At 37.6% G+C, this 13,945-nt stretch overlaps 1 protein-coding gene across 1 annotated transcript in view; it reads right to left on the minus strand.

Annotated features, from left to right (window-relative positions):
* The window catches only part of DNAH7 (dynein axonemal heavy chain 7), a 118,951-nt gene that overhangs the window by 1,738 nt on the left and 103,268 nt on the right, over positions 1–13,945 (minus strand). Inside the window, 9 exon segments of the mRNA XM_026091747.1 lie at positions 362–539; positions 2,390–2,542; positions 3,608–3,838; positions 5,235–5,372; positions 6,100–6,285; positions 8,268–8,429; positions 9,536–9,736; positions 10,496–10,657; positions 11,657–11,833. Coding sequence (XP_025947532.1) covers positions 362–539; positions 2,390–2,542; positions 3,608–3,838; positions 5,235–5,372; positions 6,100–6,285; positions 8,268–8,429; positions 9,536–9,736; positions 10,496–10,657; positions 11,657–11,833 — 1,588 coding nt within the window.

Here is a 13,945-nt window from a genome sequence, read left to right on the forward strand (position 1 = left end):
CTCTGTATCTTCAGGCACATCCGTTGTGGAGTGAAATAAAGGAAAAGAAAATGCAGGCTAAATATAACTTGGAAGTTTGATCTCTTGTGGAAAAGTTTGGGCTAAGAGAGTCTTCTGGTGTTGTTTTATACCTGTAGGCCAATCTAGGAAGTTCACTAATGTCAGCAGTAATTTCTTACTTTCTTAAATAGTATTTTGCTGCATCACTTTTTGTGCATCTCTTGGGGGAGGTTAACAGTACAGTAGTGTATCTTTTCCAACTAAATTCATTAAATTAATTGTGTAATTCTGAGTCTGCAAATTTATGTTAACCTCTGAATACTTAAGCATAGGCAGGTAATTGTGTCACACACTTACTTACCATCTTCAGGAGCATTATTGTATTCCTTATCTTCCAGCACTTCGTAGTCAAATTCTAGTAGGTCTATTGGAATAGTGTATTTTCTGGCATAGTTCTGCTGAGCACCTGTTAAGAATGCTTGAGTGAAGAAGAATCCTGAAATCCAGAAGACTGGCGGAGTTCCATTTTCATACCACTCCTGCAGCAGCAAAAGAGGGAGGAGGAGAAAAGAAATAAGTTGGATTTTATTTATTTTTATAGTATTCAGGAAAGCATCAAAAGTAATTTTTGCCTTTGTGAATCCAGGGTTGTCTTTTTCTTTCAGAAAGCAGCAGTATTTTGGATGGCTGCCATGCCTTTTTAACAAAGTTGTTTAAAATGTCATGAACTTGTGAAAAAAACACTCTGTTGCCTGAAAATATTTAGCTTATGTGAATGTATTATTCTGTTAAACATGCATCACCTATGGAAGTTCATCAGATTATCAGAGGCTGTTCAGTTTTCATCTTTGTTTCTCTGTGCAGATGGCAGATCCCTAACCAATTTCTTGCAGGCTGTTTTTAAAACTGTCATATTTCCCTTCCAGGGCCAAAGTCATATATCTAAAGTATGGACAGCAAGTTGAAGATGAGGAGGAATGATTTCCTCATGATGAAAAAACATGACCTAATTAAACCTCCAGTGATTTGAAAAGAACAAAAGTTCTTTTCATAGTTTACATCATGGAGGCTTCTGTATAAAAATGCTAAAATAATGCCAGAATTCATTGGTTTTGGTTGTAATGCATGTGAGGTCCATAGCAACTGTCAATAACTACTGCATGCAAGAAGACATTTTTCTGATTGTTGCAGATGTCAGTTTTTGAGATGAATAGTTTCACAAAAATTCAAACTGCATTGCCATTATCTGCTGCAGAGAATTACAGTGGTTACTAAACTAGTTGTCTTACTATCGAGTAGTTTTCCTCCCAAAAAGAAAAATAATCCTGCTCATAGGTATTGGTAATTTCACCTTTGTACAAGCTGAATTTCTGTCCTGAATTCTGTTCTAGGAATGGCATTTTGGTTCATTTTACATACTGCTGTCAGACTTGTTATAGATTAAGGTGGAAGTTACTAAGGTATGTTGAGAGGGTGATATGTGTTCAAAAACTCAAAGTAGGTATTCTCTGAGTAACTGCAAATGCAGAATTTGCAAACATCTTTCTCTTCCTGAAGCCGGATATTTCTTTCGTTCTGTTTTGTTTTAATTTCCTAAGTTTTGGTCCTGGAACTTTTGTCCATCTTGACATCTATTCTTACAGCAGATATGGAGGAGGCTACCTGGTAGGAATTATGTATTTCATCTTTCAGGTTTGAATTATCTAAATCAGTTCAGTCTTTAGTGTCAAAGGCATATATCACTCAACACTTTCATGGTGGTCTTATTCAATTCAAGACAACCAAGGTTCATCATGTAAGGTCACTAAGCCACAGAATGTGAGACACTATAGCTCAGTTAAAGTCAGTTTTGTGAATCTGCAGTCTTACAGGTGATGGACCCCATTGATTCTCCCTAGCTTCTTCTACAGCACCCTATGGAAAGCTTGGCATTTGGCCTTAATTAATATAAAAGATGTAGTGTTAAAATGGTTTTCTAATTTAAGCTTTATCATTGGAAAAGACACTTAATATCTTCTTAAGTTCTACGTTATTTACCTACACTACCACCAGAAAGATCTGTATGCAATTTAAAAGGCTCTTAGTAATCCACTTTGGAAGGCCAGTTCTGGCATCTGTCATACAGTAGTATTGATGTATTGCACCCCTTTTTATGAGGTGTAGGGTACATGGCAAAACATAGTGCTTCATTAGATGCCCTGATGAGCACGCTGCTCTACAGAAAGATGCACCAAGGAACTGAACTCTGCGTGTCGGCTATTCAGAGTAAGTACGTGTGTGTGTGTGTGTGTGTGTGTGTGTGTATTCACTTGTGGAGATGTCATCTAAGTTTAAGAGACAAAAATAATAAGCAGCATTGAACAAATCTGTATATACAGGGTGTTCTCACCTGTAAGAACTTCAGTCTACTAAGGAAGTCATTCACATAGCTGCTAAGGGGCTTGAGGCTTGGATAAGACTTACTCATCCATAATCCTGGAATTTTGCCTTTCAAAATGCTGTTTACCACTTCCTCCAGTTCAGCAGACATCACTACTAGTCCCTAAAAGAAATTTGGAAAAGATGATGTCTAAATATTTTGTTTTGCTCATAACAATGAATTGTTAAAGCCTCACTTTAAGAATTAAAAATAAACCTCTTTGTCCAACAGATGTAACCAGCTTTTAGCTAAGTCAGACTGGAGCCACCCTGAAAACAAGACGCATGGTAACAGTAAAAAGTTAGCAGTCTGATACAGCAGTCAGTTGTCATATGGGTCAAAAAAGGGCCCACAGACCCTTTTAGAAAGAAATATTGAAAAATTCTCCCTCAGAAAGGGGGAGCTCTTTCTCAGAAACATGTTCTTTCCCAAGTGCTTCTGAGTTTTACTAATTGTAAATGCTTATTTAGTTAGTTATTTTCCCCCAAACTCTGCAACATAGTGATTCTGCAAGTGATTCTTTTATTAGTCTAAAGTTGCAGATTTTTCAGTTTGTGTTTTGGCTTAAGAGGGAGAAGCGGTTGGGGCTTGGGGGGGAGTGGAGTTTGTTTTGTTGGGGGAGGATCAGTTAAACCTTATCAACCTTAAGGTTAAATAGGGTTAAAAAAAAATTAAAAAAAAAATCCCCAAACCCACTTTTCTCTGCTCTTCTGTATTTTGCATAGCCATAGCTTTTGATTCCTACTTAGTACAAGGACCAACTTTGGACTGTGGTATCTTTGAAGATTACTGCCTCTGAGGATTCCAGTTATTTGAGGTGTTGAGAACTGCTTTTATCTGTAAGAAATTGTGTGAGGTGCTTCCGTCTTTCATATCCGTAAGGTAAAAAAAACAGATGTGAACCTAGTTACTGCTTGTCTTATTTGCTAGCAAATGTGCGTAGCTAAAAGAACTTTGTGTTTTGGCTTTTCTGCAATAGGCACAATAATACTTTTATATTCCATTATACTCCTGTCAATTTTAAGATGCAGATGAATAAATCAGTTTGAAGTTTGGACTCTTAAAAGCAGCTGACTGGCTGACCTGCATCAGACTTTAGGGTGAGTTCTCTAAGGTACTTGTATTGATAGCTCAGAGATTGAGGCGAGATTCCAGTTATGTGCCCTTAAGGGTTATTTTTCAACTCACCTTTATTGCTTTCTGGATGTTAACACAGGAGTCACGTATTGTCTGCAGTAACTTGTTAAAGCGGCCCATCTCTTGGACAAGCACCGTGTTCATGCTTTGAGTGTAAGTGGTTGGATATCTTCTCATTGCTGCTTCAGTGTCAAAGTTGGAAGGAAGTTTGCTCAGGATGTCTCCTGCGACCTCATAAACAACGTCATCAGTGGATTTTGCAGCAGCACCAGATGCCCGAGACTAAAGACAACCAAACATTTGGATTTATTTTGGGGGAAAAAAAAAAAGAGGACTAGGGAAAGTGAGTAGTTAAAATACAGTTGTTTTGTAGGCACTGTTTAAAAGATTATTACAGTTCCAAGCCTCTTCCACTGCGCTAGCCACCCACCCTGCTCACTGTACTACAATCGATTTACCCCAAAAGTACTAATGTCTTCCTAAGTGAAGTGTGTGACAGCTACAGAAGTCAGTTTCCAAACTGCTCATGGCCTTACTGATGGCTTTGTTGACAGTTTTTTGCTGTGTTTGGAAGATTCAGCGTCTCTGTTAGCTAACCTTACAATGTAGTTTTTGGTTAGTAACGAGTAGCCTCACGTAAGCAGTGTCATACAAGAACTCAGGCTAGTCCAACCACCTGCTGACACTAGGGTCAAACTACCCTAGTAGCCCCAGGGAGGTTGGCTTACTTGTCTTCTTCCAGCCATGCTCTAATTGATGAAGTCTGGCTGTAGTCCCAACCCTGACAGCTCTGACTGATGTGATGCTGCTCCTTCAGGAAGATGTTTAGTTGCCTGCTCCTACAGCCAGAGACTTGCCAGGCCCTTAACACCTATAGAGCCCTCCAAAACAGCAACAAAACTCATCCTAAACTCCTCCCTTAGGGGAGCAGCACAGCCTCTTCCTCCCCCTTCCCCCTCAACACTGGATGAGGAGGCCACATTATCATTGGGTCAATATGGAGATAGCATATTAAATGTGCTTTAGTAACACTATAGCTTTGCTAATGAATATGATTTGTTCTTCTAAAACAAAAAGTAACGTTGTAACTGAAATTAATTTGTTTCATAATTTCATGTATTATTGCATTAGGTTGTCTATTAGCCATAGAACTAACAAAAGCTGGTTTCCTACAGATTTGTGTCCCTTTTATTCTTTTTGCCTAAATCCGACTTCCACTGTAAATCAAAACTCTGCCCACCACCCCCTCTGAAGTACCCTTCAGCAATTAAAAAACACCTCTTGTCTGAAGCGATTAGTCCAAAGCTGTCCACGTATCCATTGGGTGGCCAGCTGCTGTCAAATAGCATAAAGTGGTGCCAAGTTCCGGCTCCCATCCTCTCAGTCTGTTTTCTTGCTTCCTGTACCCAGCTGTTCWTTTTTCTCATTATGCTTACAGGAACTATATTATCTAGACTGTTGCATGGCTTTAAAACTGGAAGCTATATTTATTTAGGAAGACAACCAGGAAGAATACAACACTAACTAAGCCTTAAAGATTTCTTAAGTGGAACAGTAATTTCACCAAAATGGAGATGCAAACTAAATTAAGGTACAGCAAAACTGGATAAAAACCTGAACTTAGTAATGTGTAGACTGAGTAGAAGGTAATGGTAAGATCTTTAGTCTTTTTACATACCTGTGTAAGAAGAATGTTATCAAATAACAGTTGCATTTCTGACTGATCCTTTGTAATATCAGTGTTTGCATTCATTCCAAATATCTCCGGGGAGGGATTCAGCGGAAGTGTCTTTGTATATTCAATATAGCTTTGGTACTGAAAAAATAGCAAAAGGGGGAAAAAAAGGCTCTAGAGTTGTAATGAGATGCAGAAATGGACAAACAAACAGCCCAAGGCAGGCCTCAAGCTATATCTYAAGGAAAATGCAACAAATGTTCCTACTGTAATCAATACAAACTATAAAGCAAACTATACAGGGAAATACAGGGATTAAATGCACCCTGTGAATTCCTCTAGTCCATCATCTTACCCYGAACAGAGGATTAGCTTTGCTTAAATAGCTGTTGGAAATTCTCTTACAAAATAAGATACCTAGTACAAGCGGCTCCAGACYCTTTTCTGGGCACACTGCTTGCTGAGCTGTCTGCAAAGGCATTTTCCTGATGTTTAACGTAACTCTCCTGAGTGACAATTTAAATTCATTATGATGTCCTTTCTATCTCCAGCAGATATTAAAGATTATTGTCTCTTATGCCTGTTTTATAATGTTGTTAACTTTAGCAGGCTAGGTTTCTCCCTTATTGCCCTCTGAGGGTACTGACTCACACAGGGCAAAGTCAGTTTAGTTAATAGGTGTGTGTTTGTTTTTTTTTTAACATCATTTCCATTTATCACTGAAACAAGTACTAATAGAATGTGGGATTAAGGCACAAAAGTGAGCAGTGACAGCAGTAAGCACCAAGGCACACATCAATGTGAGCAAAGTATGATCTATTTGTTTTTAAATAAGCCATTTGGAATTCTGTTATTCTCAGATACTTACGTCTCCTTCAGGAGGAGCAAAATAAAGGCCACTTGGGTCAAATTTATAATCTACATTTGTAATGATTTCTGAAGAGTAGAACTTGTTTAGAATACTACGGAGCGTACGCCGATCCCAGTCATCAGTGACTCTGCCACCATAATTGCATTCTCCAGTCATATAGCGAAGGGCATCATATGGCAGCTCCTGAAAAAAAGCAAGCCAATGATCTGAAGTACTGTCTAGCACTGCTCAGCACAGCTATATTAGTGTCATTGTGATTTATTTGAACGTCATCCAAAATTCTCAGTGGAAACTTTAAAAACTTTTGTTTTACCTCTGATTGATAGTTTATGCTTGTACCACCTATCTCCTGATCACCAAATACTATAAGACATCATCAGCCAGCATTGTTTCTTTTGAATAATTACCACCACCAAAAACTTCCATAGTAATGCAGATGAATCCCCCGAGCAGTAGTTTATGAAAAACTTTTCCAAAATTATGTGAACTTGTTTGGCTATACACACTTTTTAAACTAACTAACTAACTATGCTGTCAGAGGACCATAACTATTCTCATAGTCTTCAAGCCCGTACTCAACAAGTAACAGTGGCAGGTACTTTACAGCTAGCCTCCTGGGCTAATGCAGAGTTACAGACACTTTTTTTGTGTGTGTAAAAATCCTTGATTGCAGTCTTGAGGTTGGGACAAGCTAGATGCATCTTAGAAGCATGAACAGAACAAATTATGGATGTTAAGAGATAAATTCTCCATAGAAAGTCAGGGCAAGAGTTAGTTGGTGATACGTTGAAGACTGGTTAATAAATGGTTCTGTATACCGAATAAAGCAAAAACTAGCCAAAAAAAGTACTAGTAACCCTGTCCACCACATACAAATCATTCATTTCTCTGGAAGCAAAACGCTTCCCTACCAACTAGGCAATATTCAAGCCTTTGTTCATAACCTTCAGTCACACAGCAGGATGATTACCTCCACTCCCACCCTCTCCCACGCAAAAGAGAAATACCTAACCATGAAGTTGCTTTCTTGTGCTATATCACAGTTTGCCAGCTACCACAGATAACCAAAAATACTTCAGGTTGACAGTGGCTTGAAGATAACACCTGTATTTATTTTAGACAGCTGGCACATGCAAAGCAAAGGCACCAGTGTTTGAAAACATTCATTACCTCTCCCTSTCACAAGCCTCTTCTGTGTTGCACTTCCTATTGATTCCCTAGTGCTTGTCAACACCATCAGCTGATTAAGAACATATCCCCTGTAACATCAGGTTTTGTGACTTTCCAAGATAACCATGTGCTACTCACAATTGTACCTCAGAGCAGCCTGCATACTATACAGAAAAGTTGGGCAGGCAAAGTGATTTGGCTCTGGAACAAATTTTTTTTTCAGAGATGATTAATTCAGAGCCCTGAGCCCTTCCATTCAGTTATCATATGGAAGGAAATGAAAATATTTAAATAAATAAATAAAAACTTGACTATGTACAAAGTTAGTTTGTAAATGCACCATGTACCCATAAAATGCAATGTAAATAAATTTCACAGCAATATCATCAGTAATTCCTTTTTTTCAGAAATTTTGAAGAAGTTATTATTATTTCTATTTCACAGTTTAAGAAGCTGAAACACAAATTCCAGAGATTCTGCTGTGAAACACTGCCTAGCTCTGCAAACAAGGAAGGAAGGAAAGTGATCTGCCAAATTTACACAAATAAATCAAGGTCTGTTGATCTGCAACAGCCCAGGGTGTAGTATTAGCCCTAGCAGCAAGTAAATCACAGTTATGCAAATATATTAGGCGTTTAGCATGATATTTTACAGCTTAACAATAGTATCTCCAAGAGCTGTAATCCACAGTCTAGAGACAGGATAAGATTCCAGGGAATAAGGCAATAGTATGGAGCAAATTGTGCTTTATTTTGCAGGGCAGAATTTCTAAATTGTGGTTTGAAAGTTTCTCAGATTAGTTATATACTGTTCATGGCAGGCTAACCAACTGAAGTGAACCACACGAGCACTATTACAAGCAGACCTTTGTTTCTAATTCACTACCCCTTATGGAACTGTTGCTGGGGTAGCAACACTCAGCCTGCACTGGTACGTCACGAGCAGCCCTAGCCGGCAGAGGTGAGGCCGGGCCGGGGCTGCGGACAGCGCGCTACCTCGTACTGGTTGAGGAACAGCTGCAGCTGCTGCACGCTGATGCGCAGATCAGTCTCGTTGAATTYGTAGGCAATGTTCCACCCGAGGGGCCCAAATTTCTGCCTTTCTTGCACCAGTGCATGGAAGAAGCAGAGACCGTAGAGCAATGTCTTGAACTCAGCCTTAAAACCAAATACAACAACATTAATAATTCATKTATGTTTTAAACAAACAGTTTTGTTTTGTCATGTCATGTCCTGCATAGCAGTGCTGTGTCAGTCTCTCAAAACCCCGTATCTCTTGCCCCTGATAACGTACCGTTTATGATTCATGTGTAGCTTTTCTTGRCATTCAAAGGCCTTCAGTAGGAAGCCATCAATTTGTCACAAGCATTAATTTTGAATATTCTCTTAAACCAGTGTGAACCCTCCAAATAATTTTATTTTTAAAACTATATATCCATGTCTATGTGATACATGTGACAGTCACATACAACCATGTGTATAAGAGACCATGTTCCCAAGAATTTTTTTTACACACTTACATTATAAAACATTGTTCACACTACATGCCTGCTTTTTTTTTTCCCCCCCTTCACTGTCCAGGATTTCAGGCCTTTAAAGAAAAACTTCACGTAGGCAGCTGTGTTGTGGTGTGTTTTGGTTTTTTAACTGAGAAGATTTAGCAAAGTATACGACCTYAGTTAAAAGCAACTATACTATTTAAATATAGAAAAATAATGTAAAATAATGTTTTCATTAAATACGATCACACACAGAAATCTAATTATGAAAACAGTTAGTGGCTTCCCAGTCTTACTTAAAAAGTAGGGGGAGTGGGGAATGGCATTTACTTGTAAGTCCTGCAAATCACATTGTGCAATCACTTGGCCTTCTCAATTCTACGATGGAATTATTTTTGTGTTATAGATTAAAGATGTGCCAGAACAGCATTCAGGTCAGTGAATATTCCACAACAGGAGTCCCCAACCTTGCAGATTTGTAATGGGAAATTACTGGCTTTTTACTCCTCTCCCCCCCCCCCCCCCCCTCCTGAAAGCTGTATTACTAATGTCATACCACAAAATCTCAGTTGAAGAAGTATAAGACTAGTGGTAAAATAAAGCTAAAATGTTAATAAAATTTACTTCACTGCTGCTGGTAACAAAGACCAGTTTCATTGCAGTGGAAGACTTGGTAGTTTTCACCCAGAGCATACATACACAATCATCAGAGCCTACTTCAGCTGTTTTACAAGACCAAATCAACAATGCCAACACATTACTAACAGGCTTTTTGCAGCTGTTGAAAAAGTCAGGATCAGAGATTGGATCCATCAGGTATGAACGAATTACATTAGCCCGTAAACCTTTTGGTGCTTCATTAGTCATTTTCACTCCATTCTGAAGTACAGACACTGGAAAATTTGGAGACGGGTAACTGGTGAGCCAAATTCGGAAATCTGGATGTGTTGTATCAGGGTTTAGCTCCTAAAACAAACACACACAAAAACAAGCAATTGGAAGACATGATACATGAATATACACCTCAACTTTTCATCTTAAAGCAGATTTTTATTTTTATTTTTTAAAGGGGGAAAATATACCAGTTCAAAGTTTAAGTAGACTTAAATGGACTTTTGAGCTTGTATGTGACCATAGTGAGAGTCCCAGGTAGGTATGATGATTTCCACTCTACAACTCATGCATTTTGATTCCAAACATCAGTATTTTGACCTAAAATTTGGCATCTCGGTGCATGATTATGGAATATATGAACAAAAAACAGTGCAGGCTTTGTACCCCAAGAACAACAGAATGTATACTTTCCCATTTACAGTCATGCAGCCCTGCTGGAAGGACTGAAGTAACAATGTGCGTACATCAGAAACTTACTGAGTTTTAAGGAAGACGTACCCTAGTACCTCTCTGGAAACCAGGAGTTGTACAAGTGTAAAATTCCTTAGAGTACCAGTTTCTGCAATAGTAGACACATGAGGAAAGCTCTTGGCCTGAAGGAACAGTTGCAGTGGCTGGAAATTACCATTCAAGAAACAGGCAAGACCCACAACGTTCACAAGCACTTTTCACTCCAGTAGACAGAAGGAAAAAGACAGAACCAGTATGTGATGATTCCCCTTTTATAATGGGAATCATCATGAAGTACGTTAAGCTGGTTTTTCAGCTGCCTTAATGGCTTAGACATGCCTTCAGAAGTGTTTATAAGATGACAACAATACTTATTTTTACCTCACAGACTCTTTCCAGTATTGGCATCCATGATGTTGCCAGATGGCAATTTTGCAGAACTATCCATGTTCCTTCCTTTACTGCCTTCTCTATCATTTTCATGGCTATCAGGCCTTGGCCTTGACCAAGTGACAGAGAGCTAAGCTTTGTACCACCATATCCCTGCATATATAAAGCATATTATAAGTAAGACTAATATACATCAAAACTTCTGGTATGAGAGTTCACATCTAATGTACAGTATATTTTAGAACACAGATCAAATCTCTTTTTCATGTCATTCCAGTTGAGTAAAACCTCTTTGCCAGGGAAAAACTCCAACTCCATATCCATTTAATTCTGAACTATACAATTCTGACTATTTCAAAAGACTCCTCAAAACAGCATACTCTTTGAGGATGTAGACATCTTACTATAAAATGCAGAATACATTTACAACACAGTGGTTGGAGACTCCAAGTATGCCTGTCATTCTCAACTGCACAGAACTCTGACAGAATAGTCAAGAAATGCAAGAAATGTATCTTACCAGAAAAAAAGCAACTTTCTATTACTAACACAATAATCTTTTTACATAAGAACTGATTAAGGTCGTTGGGATTTTTTTGGTTTGTTTTAAATGCCTTAATAATGATAGCTAAAGCCAACAAAAAGCCACATTTGAATTCTGAGGTGTAAATGCCACCCAAGACCCTACGTTCTATATATTACTACATTGTTTTGTAATTAAGTCACATTTACATATAATGCTCATAGAAAAAAAAACTTTTCAGATAAGATTTCTTACAATGGAAGTTTAAACCACCATGTTTTTGTTCCTTTTTTTCCATTTTCTATTTGAGAATACACAAACTAATTAGTTAAGCAGATTGTGACATCAGAGCATTACAAAATATGCCAGAAATATTTAACATAACATTTCTTACAAACAATGACAAATTATTCATTCCTACAAACAATCCACTGGCATTAATTAGTGCTTTGTGTTAAAGGAGCCATGAGATCAGTTTTAACATATTTTTAGACAGCTACATACAGGATTTTTGAGCTTACTTTGGCATTTCAACTTTTAGTTAAAAAAAAAAGTTCCTTGCTTCACACAGATGCACACACACACACAAACATTATCCATCTTAAAAAGTCTTGGAGATGTTAAAATACCTGATCATCAGCGAACTTCAGAAGGGCAGCCATGGGGTCTGCACCAGGAGAAAGTATGAACATCAGGGATGCACAAGAGTGACTATCAGCAAATGCTTTTGACAAGTCAAATGGAGGTGGCTCAATAAATGGACGACCCAGGTTGTGAATGATAAATTCCTGCACCATTGGTATTATCTAAAAAAGGAAAAAATAGAATTAAAATGTCCCATTTATACAACAGCATTAGCACATATTACTCTGAACATTTTAATATGTAAATGTCAAGAATACTATTCCTGCACATAAAATTAGGAACAAGTACAGTCCCAGTGTAATCAATGATTTAGCATGTGTAAATCTAGGCAAAAATAGGCTCTAAGATGGAGGATGCTATAAAAAGGTTGAAATAAGAAGTTCTAGTCAAATGACCCTTAATCTCATTTCTGTCAACACATCTAGACAGATTGATGGGTTGGTTTAAGAAGCTGGAATTTTTCCCGTGCATGATCCATCTGTGTTATGGAGAGGATTTCAATTTTCAAGTCTAGTAATCAAATGCCTTTCAAAAGTGCTAAGACCTTAGTTTAGAGAACTGCTGTGTACAGCAGCCTTCTACACACTGGTGGATTCCTACTGAAGCAAAATGAGAGACAATTTATAAGAGAACAGCTTAAAGTTTTGGTCCTGTAAATACTTATGCATGTATTTCTCTTAAATATTACTAGTTATTCTGTCTCTGGACCGATGTAATTTAAAACACACTCTAGAATATTCTATAATTACCCCCCCTTTAGAGAAATGTAGGAGTCTTTGCTAATGTGTTATTAAGATTTAATGTCTGAAAATAAAGTTCAAGAAATGCTGAAGCATTCAAATAGCAATGTTAATTCAACCACTTTGGTCTCAATCAGTGTAATATTTTTATAATACTTTGAAATAATGTATGGAAGATTGCTAAACTCAGATGTTTAACTTGAATTTTTAACATTTGAATTATAAAATCCGTAATTTTCATATTGCATTAGYGTAGGCTCTTTCAGTTAATAAATATATACTGTGACTGAGAACACAGAATGTGACACAACAAAAATCCGAGTACCTTCCTTTCTCTTGATTTTCCTGCTTATAGACACACCTGTGTCTTTTACTCATTTAAAGCTCATTCAGCTTTACAGGTGTAATGTGTCACCAATCAGTATAGTGCTTTAAATCTGAAGGCATGAGGGAAGGTCTGGGCTATAGCAATTGCAGATTTTATAGATGGAGATGCTTTTGGAAGAGCTTGCTTTGGCTTCTAAGCTTTTGACTGAATTTAAAGACATGTATGACTATGAGAAGCGTGTAAAAACCTTCACAAACTGGCCTTTTGTGGAGAACTGCAAATGCACTCCAGAAAATGTAAGTCTGAAAATGGATAATTTTGACTATTTCATCTACTGTGATTGCATGTGAAGTCACTGTTAAACATATTCATGTTCAAGAAGAGCTGTGAGCTTCTGCTAAGCCAGAAGAAGATAAAAAATTGAATATTCCAGCTCTCCTCTCTGCTTTGAGATACTGCAGTAGAATGAGTGATTTCTGTATGTCAGTTCACTAACGTAGCTACAGCATTGAATATAGTTACTCTTCTTGTTTGTTTGTTTTTTTTTCTTTCTTGTTACTTCAAAGTTAATTTCCTATATTATGCAGTCTTTCTGCTTACAACTTCTAATTCAGAAATTGGCCTACAACAGAGGAAAYGAGTATGCATTGAACAGAAAGGCTAAAGTGTCAGAATGATCATTACTTAAAATTCAGAAATAAATACTACTTAAATTTTAGAAAAGTCAATGTTTATGTCCCTGTAGGCTTTGACTCAGCACATTATAACTAACACTTGAGTCTCACTTTGGCACACACATCAAACTTTCAGATTGTGTCTCAGATGAATTATGCTGTAAGAGTTATCTGASAAGGTGTGAATTTGGATAATTAAAACAGTGGCTTTTTTCTTTTTTTAGGGTTCTGACCATATGTGATTCTCCCAGGACATTTTTAGAAATTAATAAAAATAACAGGAAAATGTAGAAATCAAGAGTTAGTATTTTACTCATAATTTATATTGAAAAGTTCTTTATGGCCATGGTCTTATGCTAATTTTTTTCCCTGGAAACAGTCCGTAAAGCCCTGGCTATTGCAGATCCAGTATACTAATGGGGAAGGCTGGTGTAACTGCCATTTGGTGACTAATTGAAAGATGTACCTGCTAGAACAAAGCTACTCTGGTAGCCTGCAGACAGAGCAACTATGCAAAAGTCTGCTCACTAC

The sequence above is a fragment of the Apteryx rowi genome, unplaced genomic scaffold (assembly GCF_003343035.1).
Source record: "Apteryx rowi isolate R43461 unplaced genomic scaffold, aptRow1 scaffold_92, whole genome shotgun sequence".
In the NCBI taxonomy this organism is placed as follows: Eukaryota; Metazoa; Chordata; class Aves; order Apterygiformes; family Apterygidae; genus Apteryx; species Apteryx rowi.